We start from the raw sequence: 18,499 nt of genomic DNA on the forward strand, positions 1-18,499 counted from the left end.
GACGTCACACATAGACACTTTCGACTCGAACATGGAGTAAAATTACCGTATGCGTGGCAGAGGGGGTAGCGCGACTATGCTCCGTCTGGAGGATGTTTGTGCCTGTGACCTATATTCAGAGATTGTTTCTAACATCAACTTCTCGTGTTTTGTTCCAGACGCGCGTCGATGATGTCCCCTAGACAACTCATGCGCAACTCCAACATGACGCAGAAGTGGCAGCGACGGGAGATCTCCAACTTCGAGTACCTCATGTTCCTCAACACTATCGCTGGTGAGTTGTCTATTCTGTATATGTCTCTATTTGTAGACTTAAAGAATATTAGCAACCCATGAGGAAAAACCTACAACTTATTGCGTAAGTCGTCTGATAAACGTTTATTTAGGCTTCGTAGGTGATGGCGTACGCGAATTATAGAGAAAGTCCAGTGAGCGGTAGAGTAAGAGTCAGGGCTATAACCGCCAAAATCGAAGTTCGTCAATTGCGGGCATTTGTCTCCGTCACTCTAATTACGTCATATTGAGAGTAAAAGAGAAAGATCCCCACAATTTGCGAATTTCGGTTTTCGCGGTAGAACCCCTGATCGCGATTCTCTCGCAGCGCAGCTCGGCCTCCGATCTTACACCGAGTCCAGAGCTGATCGTTAAGGTTCCGAGTACTCAAGTATTCACGTAGTTTATTTGCTTTCATGTTGTACATAAGAGCTTATGAAATAAAAGTTTCAAGCATGAGCCCTATACACTCTATACAGTATAGTGGTGTCATGGAGTAGTTGATAAAAACCATTGGGCGCCCTTTGGCCACCCACACAAAAGAACAGTTTCTCCATTCCTGACTACATGATAATAGCATGCGATGTAAACTACTGCGAGAGACAGGAGATGATGTAAAGTCACGAATGAAGCTGATAAGTGACATGAATCACAATGAATATCGGTTATCGCCGTGGATAAAACATGACAAACGGCGGAGGTTTAAATAAAGACGTTTTAGACACACTACTTATACAGCTTCAAAATATGTTATTGAAAAACGTGCTTGGCACATAAATCTAAATAATATTAGAATTTTCTTGCGTCACTTGTTACTGAACAAAATCTAGACGAATAAAACAAATTGCTTAAAAGCAATAGTAAACTATTGCTTTGTTTTTTTGCTACATTCATAAAAGGGCAATTAACACGAAGTATTTCACGTACCTTTTAACTAGAAGTGTTAGGGTTTTCATTGCGTGTTCAGGCCGGTATCCAATTATTTTTCGCGCCGCTGACATAATGTTAGTACGGCGCATGACATTACGCCGTTGCGCAAACCGTGTAACTGTAGGATCGAAATGTTTTTCTAAATGTTTAGGTACCTACTGTGTAACTATTCACGAAGCTACGTCTAGCACAGGAAAGACAAGGTACCAAGGTACTACTAGATACGCAACTCTGCTCTCTGCACTCTCTCTCTCTTCTCTCTTCTGCTGCTCTGGTTAGCTGGAAGAGATCCCTTAACGGGATAAGTTCGCCTTTGTACACATTTACTGTATTCTCTCTGTGTTATGTACTTGTTTTGTGCAATAAAGTGTTTACTACTACTAATAGTTACTACTCGTACTCTGTTTCTCATCTTAGTACAGTTCGTACCTACTTTTCTGGTTTCATCCATCCATCCATCCAGATCCAGACTAGAATCCTAATTGGGATTGGGATTTGCTAGTATTATAAGCGTAGATTGACTTAATTTGTTGATCTCATACTGTCCAACTTTGTTCAGTCCAGGTAATAATTACAAGGCTTTTGCACATAAGTAATCAACACCTAAATGTGTTAATTCACTACGAGTATATCGGGCTTTATTCAAATTTTTTTGCTTTTTTATCGTGAAGTTTAGAGCCACAATGTCACTAGAGCTTCCTCTAAATTTTTAGAGATCGAGTTATAATGTAGTAATAGTATAAGTAGTAGTAGTATTGATTTATGAATTGCTTGTGGTGGCGTAAAACCGCAGGCTGCTCACGCTCAGATTTCCGCGTAAGATTTATGTGGAAATCTGGCACGAGACAATATTGATAGTTTTATTAACACCTCTAGTATTGCCGTTACAGTTGAATGTTAATGGGAAGTTAAATAAAGGCGGCGCCTGATTTTGTCAGAAAGGATTTTTCAACTGAATTTGCAACTTCAGTTAAATTTGGAATCATTCAGTTTAAACCGGTAAATGTTATGTGTTAATTTTTAACAACAATAATTATAGTCTGTATCTTTAGGTATTTAAATAAAAGTAAACAAAATATACCCTCAAGTGGCTCCTAAATCCAGTTGAGGGTAGATGAAAACATTACACGATCAAATAATGTAGGTTAAAGTCATTTCGTTCAGTGACAGATCCAGGCGGTTTTATATTTGGTTGTAACCCAATAAATGTTATAACTACCCGAAAATGTACAAATTATTTGTTTACTTTTAATTAAATACCTGAAGATACAGAGTGTATGAATAGTCATGACGTTTGTTAATGCTCTATTTCGATCTGAGAACAGTTCCAATAATACATGCTGGGTGCCATCGACCACTGTTGTCTGACAATCCGTAAACCCTATTGCAAAGATTCCCCCTTATTCATAAACGTTTACTAAAGTTGACAAGCCGATAATAATCGTGTGTCCCTTTCCGACGTCTTGGTATGATGGAAAGGGATAAACGATTATTATTGGCTTGTCAACTTTAGTAAACGTTTATGAATAAGGGGGATAGTCTTACGAAGGTCAGTTAGGCTTCGTTTCGGACCTCTGACGAAACGGAAAAGCTGACGAAAAAAAAACGGCAACAAAATAAAAATCTGCCGAAATATATCTAACAAATCAATCATCACATTGCTAACAAATAACTAGGTCTTACTTTGTATAATACGAGTAGGTACTAACTACAATAGAGCAGTATTGCAACAGATTGATGATTGATCTTGCATTAATGCAGTTTCCGATTGTTTCTGATCGCCATCAGTTACTGAAATTATTCCATCACTGTATTGTTTTACGTACCAATAGATCAAGGTGATACCATTCCTGTATAATTATAAATGATATTGAAAAGGCATCACTACACTTTATAAAACAAAGTCCCCCGCCGCGATTGTCTGTCTGTAAGTATGTTCGCGATAAACTCACAAACTTCTGAACGTATATTCATGTGGTTTTCATTTCACCTACCGAGGGAGGTGTAGGTTAAGCCGGGGCGGGTCCCTAGTTTATCATGTAAGTATATTTGTTTGGGTAAATACCCTACATTTCAGTACATATCATCGTGGAACAAATATACCTACATATACAATTATACATGGTATATTTATACAGCTTCAAAATTATTTCAAATAGTATTTATTTATAATGTAAGTTACCATGTTAACTTAAATTTTGTATAATAATTTTAAATGATTCGATTTCATCAAGCAGTTGCAGTTAATAAAGGTTTGGAAAAAGATAAACCTTTAATAAGTTGCTTTGATGCGACACAATGAAACATCAAATTTTATAAAAGAAAGTTGAAAGCAAAGGTGCGAATCAAATCAAATTAAATAAAAGTAGAAATTTTACTGTCGAACTAGTGAAAGCGTTGAACGGCTAAAGCCAATATCCAAAATAACAATAGGCCTGATAAACAGAACGGTCGAATACCTATCGAACAATTGAAAAACATATATGAAAAAGGGGTCACTCACGTATTTTATCGAAAATCACTCAACATGTTGTATCGAATATGCAGACTTAGAGAAATTTCGAATTTCGTTTTTGGCGGGAGGGCCTCTGCATTTCGTATTCGCAATTCGCAGCGCAGCCATACTATCTACGCCGCGCACGCAAATAGATAGATGAGGTTAAGAAGCTAAATTGCAGATTGATCAGCGGTAATGAGGAAATTCCTCGGTCATCTCTCGTTCCCAATGCAAATACTATAATTACTATGCGAGGAGTCATTATCAGCATGGCAGGATTTGGCTCAATACGACTGACGAACGCAACTCTCGCAAACTCAATACGAACCATACAGCCACGCTAATTTAGTCCCTATTGGTGAGGGGTAAGGCTGGTTGGTAATTCGTGACGATTAAGGAGTAATTTAGGAATCAATTTGTCTTATGTAAGCGAGGAATGTGATGACGGTATTGACGTCAGGTGATTAAGGTACTCATCATGCACATAGTAAATTGACACTTGAAATGTGGCCTAAAATCAATGCTTAATATCGATGAATATATTGATTTGAGCAATCAGTAAATTTTAGTTGAACTAACTATCTCTATCTCGAAAAACTATAAGAATGAAAATACCCTAACGGGATCCTGCGGGAACCATGTTGGGTTGTTCAGGTTGGGAAAGAGTCCAGAATTAATGAACATCTAAAGGTTAATCTACAGTTTTTTACTAATTATGTAACAAACCCAATTTAGGAGCCAGATCTTTAAAAACAATAGGACAACCAAACACTATCATTACCAAATTGACGCATTTACTTACTTAGCAATCGTGTTCATCACGCGTAAAGTCAATGACCGATAGGAAAATAGACTAAAACAAATGTAACCTTAACCTTAATGCAAATTATCATACCTTTTCAAAATCTCCATAAGTTTCTTCGTCAGCATATCAACACAACCTCACAACACTAGACATCAAACACAACAAGATACGAGTTTGCAAAGTTTTGCGCATTTTTCGCAACACCGTCACGGTAATTCTGAAACTCACTTTCACTTTTTTTTTCTATTAAAATATCTCCCGTCTTGTCAACGTGTGCGAAAGCTGGCAGGCTGTTGACGAATGGCCCGTGGGAGACGCGACAATTGGATAGTTGTGTTGATGCATCGCGCGCGGCTATCCTTACGCTTAATCGATATCAGCAGAGGCCAAAGTGTACGCATCTGACTGTTATAAACAGGATATTTTAACAATAAACTGAAGTCACATGACGGCGGGACAAAACTCTATTTATTATGTATTCACGTATTTGATAGCGAGTGTCTTGGACTATATCAAAGAACTGTTGCTACAATGAACGAGCGTACACTCTCCGCTGGACCTAGCGTTACTCAACTGTATCAATTTCAACATTTTCAACACATTGTTAGTGGTGGTGAATTCACGTGCATCTGAACTACTGTCGTAATGTTTTGCTAGGCAACTGAAGAAATGTAAAGTAATGCAATAGAATAACGCTTATCTTTATCAATATGTTGCAGGTGATGAGGTAATTGTTACTTCACATTATACGGCTGATTGTATTAAATGTCGATTAGCTCTGGACAATACACGTTTTCATATAAAGTATTTTTTTATCTTAACATGTATGAAATTTAAGGATGTGAGATATGAGACTGACGAATAAAATTATAGTTATGTTTTAAGAATAAATTACTGTCTTGGCATTTTGGCTGTATGTAAACTTGATTAAAGCAGCGTTAAAAGTCATGACCAGGCGGATAATTAAGATCTTAAGGCTGAAATAAAATTGCTTTTTTAGCGAAAAATCAGTGTCAAGACGATTAAGAGAAATCAGCTGTAAAATGTCATGACCATAGCGCCCCATGTCAAGGGGCGGTTGAAGGATGGATTGCGCGAATGTGTCGCAATTTGCTGCTGCACCGGTCTGTGCGAAAATGAACTAAATCGCGGTGAAACTAATAATAGTTTAGGCTGTTTTAGTAATGTGATTGAGTTATAGTGGCGACAATGGTGAATGGGGTCGCGCCGAATTCGACCGAGCAGAAACAGTACTGTTGAAACAGTGATACTTACTGTTACGTCATCACTCATTAGATGACGATTCAAATGACTAAATGAACTGTTTAATCCCAAAACATTACATTCTTTAAAATAACCTTGTGTGTAATGAAAACAAATGAACAATTTGTAAAGTTTACAGTAGGTTAAAGTTCAACCTTCAAACTTTAATAGGACCCAGGCATATCAATTTATTTTATTTTAGACCCGCCCGGTTTTGTCTTGTACATTTAAGATGTACTTATATGTACCTACATATATGTAAAACAACAATTTAGTTAACGCTGCATTTTGCCGACACGTTTCTGGGCACGAGATAGTGGGGAAAGAAAAAACAATGCAATTACTGCTGGCAGCGTGGCTGTAATTCAATTGTTCGCGCCTTGTGTCCGCGAAGGTGTGACTGTGACCCGTACCAGGCGTGGCTCACTCCGCGATTTCGTCGCTTTGCTACAGGAAGCTAAAAGTACATCCGTTCGACCCCAATTTTGGGGAAAGCCATAAGCCGCGCGTGCGCTGTCGCCACCTAGCGGCCAAATCTGTGCTGAACATAACAGACGCGTTTTGTTAGAGAGTAGGTCTTCTGTATCTAGTACTATTATTTATTCTGTGCCCGTACCTAGAAGAAAATTGAGACATTATGTCAGGAGTCGGGACTGAGGATTTTTCTTACAAAATACAAACAGTGTTTACTAGACACCTATTTAATAATTACTTAATCATTTATTGTACTCGTAAGTTATTAAGCTAAATGAATTATTTACTTAATGAGAAAAAAACGTCCAATGAACTCTGAACCCGCGATCTCCAATCTGAAAATTTCATTCCTTCATTTGGTAAATAATACACTTTCACATTTTACTTATAAATTCGACATTGGATAATACTAGGTCTGCCTTTTCAATAAAACTATAAAATATAAAACATCAATTTGACTCTCAAAAGCATATAATATAACATGCTGATACATTAAATAAATAGTCCAGGAAGCTTGTTTCTAATATATAATTAGGTACAACCTCCTGTCAGTCCGCGTGCCCGAGTTACAATTACAGCAATAAATCACAGTAAGTGTCCATTAGTATCTGTTTACCTCCCTTATCAGTTCACAGTCAATAGTGGCAGTAGGTCCTTGATTGGTGATAACAGCTCACAGTAGTCCTCATGTGTAACTGGCGTAAGGTTTCTTATAAAAAAGCAAATACCTATAGACCTACTGCAATTGTCAGAACTGTGTGAAGATACAAATATAAATATGTACAGTCAATTTGATTCCTAGACCACTGTAGAACCTTGTCGCTTTAACTAGTAGATAAATGACGTACTTCACTGAAGATAAACAGATTGATTCATTATGACATGGTTCTATCGTGGCCTAATAGGAATCTTTGTTGACTGTATAATACAGACTTACTAGCGACCCGCCCCGGCTCCACTCGGGTAAACCTAAACAAATTATACACCTAAAGGTGGCCACTGACGGGCCTTCCAACAGTCCAAATAGCGTGGCTGCCATCCAAAATCGGTCCCTGAATGTCAAAAACGTACAATATTTAATATTAGGATGCCTTCCATTTGGATGAATCCATTGTAACGGCATCCATTTGGAAGGCTCGTCAGTGGCCTGCTTAAACCTTCCTCAAGAATCACTGTATTAATAGGTGAAAACCGCATGAAAATCCGTTTGGTAGTTTGAGTTTATCGCGAACATACTAACACACAGAAAGATGCGGCGCGAGACTTTTATAAGTTGTAGTGATTAAATACTGATATTGAAATTATGAACGATTACTGCAGCTAGGTTTATTATTACAGAAACATATATATATATGTTTATTATTACAGAAATATAAGTATATGTTTACAGAGCACAGCACAGTTTGCTTAATCTGCTAATTTAGAATAAGGTTAATTGTGAATTATCAGTGAATTATAATTTATCTCTTAACATAATAATTTATTATGAAAACAATTTCAACGCTCGTTGTATGGCTTATAAAATAAATAAGATTTAAAAAAAAATTCAACGCTCGTAACTTACTAATTATGTCTTATGGCCACATAAGTATATAATTTACTACCTAAATATTACTGCATCACTATATGTATAATGTATACTATATCAATGACCTGTGTATTTACGACAATTCGATCAACTAAGAGTAGATTTTTTTTAGATTAGTGCATTTTTTTTGCATTTGAACGTAGATTATTTATGTCCTTATTCCTTAATTCAAATGGAAGGATCCAACATCCGATCGTTTCGACATTTCATTGACATCAGTCTTTTTATTACATGACAAGTGGCAACAACATCGATCAAATCACTCTGGGCCTCAGTATCGTCTTACTTTCGTCCTTTTGGATTGTGAGCTCTGGTGGAACAAACATTTAGAGGACATAGGTTAATAATAACCTCTAGATAAGCTGACACTTTACATCGCATTCCATCTCTATCGCACCAATACATTCAGTGCGAGCAACGTCAAATGTCAACTCGTGGTACCTACAGCTACTTGTCCACGATTTCGTGCGCGTGGATCGCCCACTGTCATTTATTTAGAACGTTTACTTCTTTATTTACAGAACATTACGGCCCAAAGAATCTGGAACTTTCTGAATGCAACGGGCATTAGTAATAAACTTTAAAAGGGCCGTCACAATAGATCAATGATGGTCGATGCGACACTCAGAGCCCTCAGAGGCCCGTAACAAGACAATAATAATAATAAATAAATACTTCTTTATTCAGAAGTAGAATTTCAACTTCTTCGAGTAGAGAGCTCGACAAGAATTTCGAAATTTGTGTCTTATTTATTTTCAACTGTTTAGGCTATGCATATTCAGCAGCATATATAAGTAAGGAACTGTTATACGAATATATTGTTAATATCGAGCCAGTGAATCGGATGGGGAAGAAGACGTACAGCGGCGTTCAAATGTGCATGGACAGATGTCGACCGTAATGCCTTAATATTACGGTTGAAACATGTCCATGCACTTTTGGACGCCAGTGTAGGTACCCCGTGGCTCAAAAACCTTAGCTGCTGGTTCAAGATGAGCACCAGATCGCTGTTTCGAGCTGCAGCGTCTAAAGTGAAAATTGCCCTAATGATAGCCAACCTCCGGCAGGAGACGGCACCATAACGGCTCGGCCAAGACTTTAAGCGAATTGCGACGGCGGCAGCGACAACCATAGGTGGTAACGAAAGGTCCGATCGCTGTATCTCGCTCCAATCTATGGTTATCGCTGCCGCCGTCGCAAGTCGCTCAATGTCGTGGCCGAGCCGTAAGAAGAAGATCGAACCAGTAACCAGCGATAGTGATCCTCTGCACTTAATTACGATAATGTAACAGATTTGTTACACTCTGAAAAGGTAAACTAGTCGTGGTAATCGTGACACTGAGAGATCGGCTGTCAGGCTTTTAGATAATCTTGCAGGTTCCGCCATCGGCCGTGCACACATCGTTACCAGTCACTTCCTAGGGGTGTCATGTTGCATCTAACTCATATGCACATTCAGATCATATTATTTATTATTCATTTATTCGGAGCCCGCTGTGTCCCACTGCTGGGCAAAGGCCTCCCCCCTCTTCCTCCACTCGTCTCTATTTAGTGCAATATCTTGCCAGCCTCTCAAGGAGTCCCAAGTTATCCCGCCATCGCCGACGAGGCCTGCCGGCTCCCCGGTTAGACTCGTGGGGCTCCCTCTCTGTGGTTAACTCGGTCCACAAGTCGTCCGGCATTCAGCAGACATGACCAGCCCAATCCCATTTTAACTTAGCCGCTCTCCGAGCTATGTCCATTATTCGAGTCTTAGAGCGCAGCGTGGTGTTCAGATCGCAGCATTCAGATCAAGAAGAAAAATATTCTTCGTCTGGAATTTGGATCAGTGCCTTCTGGTATGCCATAATTGCCAAGCAGTTTATGTCAATCGTCAAGTAACTGAGCAATAACTGTACTGCAATAAAATGTCCACCCTTCTACATACCTATTACCTATTTATTATATATATTGAGTATTTATTACTGTTTATCGGAAATTAAATAATATAGGGACTTATATTTCGACATAGGTAATATAAAAGTCGATTTGACTCTTTAGGTTTAGATGGTACACTTACATACAAGTTTTTGCATAATTGCGGCCAGTTGGGTAAAATGTACTTTTTTTTTCTTTTTACATGAAAATATTGCACGAAACTAATGCAGACACACATTCACACAAGTCGTTGTTGCACTGTTTGTAATTACTGTACTGTTGTCCCCAGGTCGAACATACAACGATTTGAACCAATACCCCGTGTTCCCGTGGGTCCTGACCAACTACGAGAGCGAGGAGCTTGACCTGAGTCAGCCCTCCAACTACAGGGACTTGTCTAAGGTACCTATGCTTTCCTGGGCCCAGTTTTATAAAGTTACAAGTTACAGGTTACAAGAGTACAGGCTACAGGCACCTGTAATGCACTGTGAACGGCTACAGGTGTTTTATAAATACACATAAATAATTACAGTTGTAAAGAACCACGGTCAATCTCGATTACATGTGAAATCTACAGGTGTGAAGGACATCACTATTTTAAAAAAAACGTGTGTCATAGATACTCGGTTCTCTACTAAATTATGTGTTTTTGTTTGCTGTAAAATATTAATTACTGGAAAAATGGCCAGAAATGAAGGAAAAATCGAGTGGTTGAGAGCGGCATTCCATGCCAAGGATATACTTTTTGGGCCGTTTTCAGATTCAGATTAAGTTAGATTTAATTAAATATTTACGTAATAAGTAAATAACATGTAAATAAGTAGGTACTCTTTCACATTCTTACATTAAAATGTATCGTTTCGGTTAGCGGCTCAAAGATAAATACGGTGTGTTAAGAAAATTATGAATAGTACACTTTACCATAATGTGAATGCACTATACTTATATAAAGAGACGAATGCTAATAAATCAACGACAAATATCGGCAATAATCCCTTTCCATTTCCTAGTAGATAAAATAAAACGAATCGTCAATAAAATCAATATCAAATATATTGTCACTTTATTTCCTATTTACTATATATTTCAGATACATTAACAAAAACTGATAAGGTCAGTGCATGGAAAAGTATGCATGCCCTGGCACAATCGTTGGCGTTGGTGCTTAACAATAAAGAGTAAAGTTTAAAATCTCTCAGAAAACGAGTCTACAAGTAACTGCTGTTGTGATGTTACAGGACTCAAGACGTATGTAAGTTTTTGTTACAAGTGTACCAATCTACACTTGTAATTTACAATTTTTTTATAAAACGCCTGTTCGATTATGAGTTTAAAACTATAAAACTCCCGTATTTTCGTCTATTGTTGAGCTACAGGCACTTGTACCTGTAACCTGTAAAATTGTAACACAGTACTTTTATAAAACGCAAATTGTAAAAAACGGAGCAAGTGTTGCCAGTAAACGCCTGTAAACTTGTAACTTGTAACTTTATAAAACTGGGCCCTGGTACTTTAAACTTCAAATACCTACTTAGTTAAATATTTACTGCGAAATCCTTTCAAGGGATAAGCTTTACTAATTTTATTTGACACAACAACGACAATAAAATGCGAAAGATGTTAAATAATTAATTAATACCATGCACACTGACTTGGAGAATATAATCAAACGGAGTGGTCATTAGCAGGCGTTCCCCTCTGTCGAAAAAAGGCGGCCAATGGTCAACCACATGTCAAACACATGTATGGACTGGCGTTTATCTGACATGGCTATGTTGAGGTTACATATACATTTGATGTGCCCCTCCCCCGCAAAAAACGGCAGACTATTTTGTACCGAAAATTATAGACATGGCGTCTCCGTTGGTTATATCCTCTAAGCACACTGACTCGGTCACAAATAGTGACGTATACCAAAGGAGACAGGATAAATGACTTATGTATTTTTATATATCACAGCCAATCGGCGCTCTGAACCCGAGTCGGCGCGCATACTTTGAAGAGCGCTACAACACATGGGAGCACGAGTCCACACCGCCGTTCCACTACGGCACGCACTACTCCACCGCCGCCTTCGTGCTCAACTGGCTCGTGCGAATCGTAAGTCACTTTAGTATGACTACATCATTATAGCAATTAATCTTAGTCGAGTCGGCGCGCGTACTTCGAATAGCGCTACAGCACATAGGACCACGAATCCACCGCCGCCTTCGTGCCCAACTGGCTCGTGCGAATCGTAAGTACTCCTTCATGATTTTAGTACGAACGACCATCATTAAAGCAATCCATCCTTACTTGGTAGATATTCCACCAATTCGCACGAAGCGCTTTGCTTCTACTTTCCTTATGCGCACTGCCAAGGAATGGAATTCCTTGCCGGCGTCTATATTTCCGTGTTCTTATAACCCGGCAACCTTCAAATCAAGAGTGAACAGGCACCTTCTGGGCGAGCTCGCTCCATCGTAGGCCACGTCTACGCCTCGGCTAGTCTGTGGCCATGAGTAAGCCCATTCATAATAAAAAAAAAAGCAACCAACTCGCAGAATTCTAGTCGACGTGCGTTTTTAGAAGAACGGTATAATTACATGTCATCTTGAATACAAGTCGCCTTTTCAGTACGACACACTAATGCAAGCAGTGCGAATTGCTTTTTCTATTCATGATTTTAGTATGGAAGACTATCGTTATAGCCAACGGCACGTTGAATTGAATCCTAGTCGGCGCGCGTACTTTGAATACTCGTAACGCGACAATCCTTAAAGCTGCGAGTCTATGTTATCATTCCATAACCCCTCTATATGATATGGAAACCACTACAAATTAACAATACATAATGTAATCAATAATGCAAACAATTTAACAATTGATTTTGGCTCAGACAACTAAGTTATTACAAACTTGCTTATCGGACAAACATGATAACAGAGGCTGAATTCCACTGTTCTTAATGATCACTCATGACATAGCTGCTCTGTTCAAATTGGCCATGGCCAAATTTTATTCTCCGTCTAGGTACTTAGGTAAATTTTAATATCACTAAACCTAAACTAATAAAATTTCCTGTGGATGAGACATAGCAATTTTTATATTATCTCGCCTATGTCACAAGGTTGGCAATACAATGGGCTAGAAAAAATAATATCTAACGGATCTGTACTTTACGATTACAATATAAAATATATCTTCACATCTACGACGCGAACGTGATATTTCTCCAACATTTTATTCTCATGATCACGAATGTTACACCCATTGTATCCCGACTATATTTACTTTATTACTCTGTGTAATGCACGTGCAGTGAATTAAGTGTCAGATTGACTCATTAGGAGCACTTTGAGGGCCATTAGGGCGTGTTAAATTAAAAGCAGCATATTATCATTGAAACGCGAGCGTGATTGGCTCATTTACTCATCCGACGTGCCATTTTAATGCGGGCCTGAAGATTCATAACAACTATTCGTAATTGGAGACCGATCTTATACTGGTTCTTCTGGACCTTAGACTCGTTTCGGTGACGATTTAATGACACTCCTGGATGTGATTTACGACATTACACTTCGACGCCCTGCGTTTAGTTCGGATTGAAATGCATCGCGTGGCATAACGTGATGTATGTAATGGTGGTGAACAAGCCATCATTATACGATTTGAAGATTTTGTTGGTGTCCAAACCTTTACTCAGAATAGCATCATCATCATCTCAGCCATAAGACGTCCACTGCTGAACATAGGCCTCCCCCTTGGACTTTCATTCGTACCGGTTGGAAACGACCCGCATCCAGCGTCTTCCGGCGGCCTTAACAATCCATCCATTCCATCTTGTGGGTGGACGTCCTACGCTGCGCTTGCTAGTCCGTGGTCTCCACTCAAGCATTTTTCGATCCCATCGGCCATCTTCTGAAACTCAAAATCTGCATCTTTGTTATGTAAATGCTGGCTAGAACATACTTACTGGTATACCGCAAAGACGTGGCTAAAGCTGGAAACAAATTATCGGACGCGGCTGACGGACGCGTCTGACGGGCGCGACATAAAAGTATGCACAGTGTTCGGGACGTGGCTTTCGGCTGACAGGAAAAACTGGATTACTGTCGGATGTCCGAAGGCTCAAGGTCAGCACAAGGTTACGTCCACGGCTTACCTCCGATAGTTTGCACAGTTCAGTGTATATTCATTACCTAGATACCTATAAGTCGCGGCTGTGAGCCGCGTCCGTCAGCCGCGTCCGATAATTTGTTTCCAGCTTAAGACGGTTACTCATGATAGAAAGGCGAGGTGCTCACAAATATCTGACCATGCACTCTAACGCCTTGACAATAGAGGCGTGTTCAGATATTTCTGAGCACCTTGGCCGTTCCGATATATCTGATGGCGACTGCACCTTTACTAGTCTCGAAAAAGCCAAATTAGCTCTTGATCGCTGAACGGAATTTTAGAATCCCGACTTGCCTTTGTGCATAGGGTTGCCAGGTGGTCGGGATTTGGCGGGATTCTCCCGATTTTTAGCATGTGTTCCCGATTCCCGACAAAGTGTAAACGGTCCCGAAAAACAGCTTCACGTTATAAAACAATAATTTCAAGTTCCGAACTGTCGTCTAGCGAGCGAGCTGACGTAGTGCCAATAATGTAAAATATCGTTGTTTTTAATACAATTACTTTAATTTGAAGGTTTTTTTTTTCCCGACTTAAGTCCCAAAATCCCGAAAAATTTATATTGTTTCCCGATAATATCGCCTTTCGATCTGGCAACCCTATTTGTGCAATGAAGATTCAAAGCTCACATGTTACGTGATTTGCATTAAGGCTTGGCCACACACAGAGCGCGACGCAGCGCCGCGTGATGCCTGGTCAAACAGGGCGCGCGCCGATCGCGCCGGCCTCACGCTCTCAACACGCCCTCATCGCGCGCGTGAACGCGGCGCGGCCGCGCGGGAACGCGGCGCACCGCTCGCTGCCTAACGTCCGATCCTACTGATGTGACCTTGCGCGACGCTGCGGGCCGCCGCGTTCGCTCGGCGCAGCGCTGCGCACGCGCCGCGCGGACGCAAGGGGCCGTGCGGCGCGGGGCGCGACAGAAGCGGGGCGTGATACCGGCGGGACGCAGTCTGTTTGACGTCGGTAACCTGTTAGCATATGCCGCGGTCGCGCGGCGTGGACGCGGCGCGGACGCGGCGCTGCGTCGCGCTCTGTGTGTGGCCAAGCCTTTAGTTGCATAATAATAGTTCGAGCGCATTTAGACGCAACATGGATGAGTATTAATCAACATGTTGCAGTTAAGAGCAAAATTACCGGCAATAATGTCCGCCATCTATCGCATCGTGATACACCGTTGAACACAGTTAATTCACCTTTCGTAAGCCTTATGACTATAGTATAAGGTCTAAAATGGGTCAGTTAAATGTTAGAGTTGTGCAAATAGGGATCCTATTACGGGAAATTAATTAGTATGGTTCGTGGAGAAGAATAAGTGGTGTGTTGTGAAATGTTATGTATACTATAATCACTGGGCCGTATGATTTAGATTTCCTAGATTCTAGATTACGTGCATATAAAATCAGTTTATAGAACGCAAGTTTTCTCACCTGTGAAATAAATAAATGTGTGTGTCTATGCTGTATCACGATATTGAGAAACATGTCAGGGCCGGATAAAGCAAATATCTAGAGCGGGATTTAATTTTCCCAGTATGTGGACACATAAGAAAACAAAAAAACCGTGACGAAAAACAACGACCATTGGTGTCCCGTATTTATATACCACCTACACGAGAATTATTAAAATAGAAATTGCCAGATTTTATTGTATCACTCATCTGGATTTTCTGGATCACTTGTAGGAGACCATTACAATAAATATATTATACCTACGTATTAGTTCCACTAAAGGTGACCAGGTGACCCTACTTGCATCACAAAAAATCTTACAAAAAGTAGGTATGCGGCCACATTCTTTATTTTGGGTTTTTTTTTATCTCATTCACCAATTTTAAATTAAGGAGGTTATTAATATGCCAAAAAATGCGAGCTTATCAGCAATCTACCTAAATTATAAATGGCAACACGATAGTCGAGTTATAATTTGAATCCTGTAGTTTTTGTCAGATAATGCTCCTATTTACGAATATAGTCTGGCAAAACGATTCTGCATCGAGCAAAATCAGCGAAAAAGGCAGTCACCGTTTAGTCGCTAACGTTCACATCTCTTGATAAAAAAAATTATAATAAATGTCATTATTATCCCAAAGAGTGTGTTTACAACGAATCACCCTTGAAAATCTGAAATATTTTACAATATAATAAATACACTTATGCAAAGTTGTACCTAAAACGAGATGAACGAGTGTCAGCGTTTAGTAAAATTTGTATAAAAAAATCGATGCTCATGCTATAAAATCGAGTGATTTCGAAAGCCAGATAACTGGACTACAACGAATCAGGCTTTTCCTATTTTTCCTCTTAAAGGCTACAGAGAAATTCAATCGTAAACGTAAACTTTCGTAAAATTTCCATACATCCGCCATATCTGTCAAATTCTCCTTTCAATCAGATGCCCGCTGGGCTTGGTTCAAAGCGGACGCGTACCAGGATCTCCCAGTTTGACAGTTTGAAATTCATATCCGTATACGAATGATGATACCAGTGAAAAACTGTGTTCAAAATAAATAGGGTAAATAAATAACGTCACACGGAGATCTAGAGTCATAAAAATTTCGACATCTTTTTATTCACAAGTCATAATACTTAAAAAATATAACAAATTATTTAATAAAATATATGAATACAACCAAATCAGTGTAATTAGCTTCTTCCTAATTCACTTAAAATGAAAAAAGTTTGAAGATTTGTTATTTCTTATTGGAATAAATTTTCATTGTGCTGGTATTCATGTTACGTCATTTTAAAAACATATATGACATAATGTCAATATATTAGATAAACAATTTATCAACAAAATTCTTCACATTTTAGCCTAAGCAATATAAATTATTAAAATTTTATTTATGAAGACGGAGCAATGTTGTTCACATAATTTCAGCAATAAAATTCTTAGTTTCAACTAGTTCTGTTGCTATTCTAAGAGCTATCACGAGCTCTGAAAGTTAATTCAATGATATATCATCAAGAAATTGAAATCAAGACTCGACCTGCAGTCTCAGCGAGTTTTTGTGGCTATATTATCAGTTGAAAGAACGATATTTAAAGCCAATACCAGCAGTGGTCTGTTTTACGAGTACCTATATTGGTTTCATGTGACGATGTTTATATAAATGTATCTATCAAACAACAACGTGCTTTTATTTCATTGATATTCGGTGCAAAACGATAACTCAGTAACGAAATAAAATTATGAGAAATGCCTTTGGTTTTTTTCAGTGAACGTTTATGTTTATGAGGTCGTTTATAGGTTTTAAGGTCTTATGGCTTATCAGCGTGGCTTTGGCCTTTGGACATTTTTGTAATGCTTTGTAATAAGATAGGTGAGGTATCTACTTATATCCCTAATAGTAATAACTTTTTTTGAAATGAATTACAATTTAATTATTTAAATAAAAAAGTGGTCCACAATAATATACATCTGTTCGGTCCGCTAAAATAATATAAGTGCCCTTCATAATATTAAGTAGGTATATTTAAGATTAACAATCAGTAAACATCATTAATTACAAATTGGGTGAGATATTTCCGACATAAAACCTAAAGGTAAAAGTACAATTTGCCAAGTAAACTGTCAATCTACATTAATTATTATAATAGATAGACTCTTAGAGGTCAGCTTACTGAAGATTATGAACAACATATAGGTACTTTCTAAATAAAATACAATTTGTTTTTCCATGACTCATGTAGGCCTTATTTTACTAGACCATTTAAATTAAAGATGAAATTAATTCATGATAAAAGGTAATAAGGCCCGGTAATATTCTCTGTTATTCTTGAACTTGTACTATGACTCAGACACTGACACTGACAGTGCAAGTAACAAGGCCCGGCTCCGAACCAACATGGTATGGTTTTTTTATAAAACGTGTATTTTTCAAAAGCGCCGGAATATTATTATAACTATTTTGGTATATGAAGAAACATGAACAAATGAGAAATCTATATTGAATTGAATTGGTAATAATATCCTGATTATTTATAAAACTATTTCAGTTAAAATAAAGGTGGGCCTTATATGCCTCACCTAACCCTATTCGTTCACATTTAGATCCTATAGCTATATTTGGTCACTTTGGCCGTCACTATCTATTTGATACCGATTGTACTAACAATTAAAAGTACAGCTCATATGTACTTTTTCCTGTACTGAAACTTATAAGGTATGCCCACCAAATACGCTCATAAGAACGATATATTCGATAGATATAGGCTATGAACTATCTAATGATATACAGGGTGTAATCGTTAAGTGTAGCCAGACTATAATTCCGTAAATATAACAGATATCAGAAAACTTCAAATTGATATCAAAAGTGCGTTACCCAATGAGTAAAATTACATTAATAACTTTTTTTAAATAAAAACAGAAATATCCCAGACATTAACTCTACTCTAAGACATTAACTCACAAACCCTCCCATACATGTAGTACGACGATACGATAATTGTAGGTATAAATTTTGCATGCCAGCTACTGGTGAAATGTGTGCTTCACTTATAATTGTTGACCATCTATTGTACCATGTTTTAAGCAACATAAATGATTTATGATTATGACGACTCACCCTTCAAAGAACGTTGGTGTCGTA

The 18,499-nt window shown here is 38.5% G+C and overlaps 2 protein-coding genes across 2 annotated transcripts in view; one reads left to right on the forward strand and one right to left on the reverse strand.

The window, feature by feature from the left end:
- Nucleotides 1–4,745, reverse strand: part of LOC134670648 (facilitated trehalose transporter Tret1-2 homolog) — a 59,172-nt gene extending 54,427 nt beyond the window's left edge. Inside the window, exon 1 of the mRNA XM_063528458.1 lies at nt 4,596–4,745. Within this exon, the coding sequence (XP_063384528.1) occupies nt 4,596–4,630 (35 nt within the window). The 5' untranslated portion in view covers nt 4,631–4,745. The remainder of the gene's footprint in view (nt 1–4,595) is intronic.
- LOC134670633 (neurobeachin) overlaps nt 1–18,499 on the forward strand; it is a 604,515-nt gene that overhangs the window by 570,991 nt on the left and 15,025 nt on the right. Inside the window, exons 41-43 of the mRNA XM_063528438.1 lie at nt 159–274; nt 10,037–10,149; nt 11,707–11,847. Of these exons, the coding sequence (XP_063384508.1) occupies nt 159–274; nt 10,037–10,149; nt 11,707–11,847 (370 nt within the window). The remainder of the gene's footprint in view (nt 1–158; nt 275–10,036; nt 10,150–11,706; nt 11,848–18,499) is intronic.

This window comes from Cydia fagiglandana, chromosome 14 (assembly GCF_963556715.1).
Source record: "Cydia fagiglandana chromosome 14, ilCydFagi1.1, whole genome shotgun sequence".
In the NCBI taxonomy this organism is placed as follows: domain Eukaryota; kingdom Metazoa; phylum Arthropoda; class Insecta; order Lepidoptera; family Tortricidae; genus Cydia; species Cydia fagiglandana.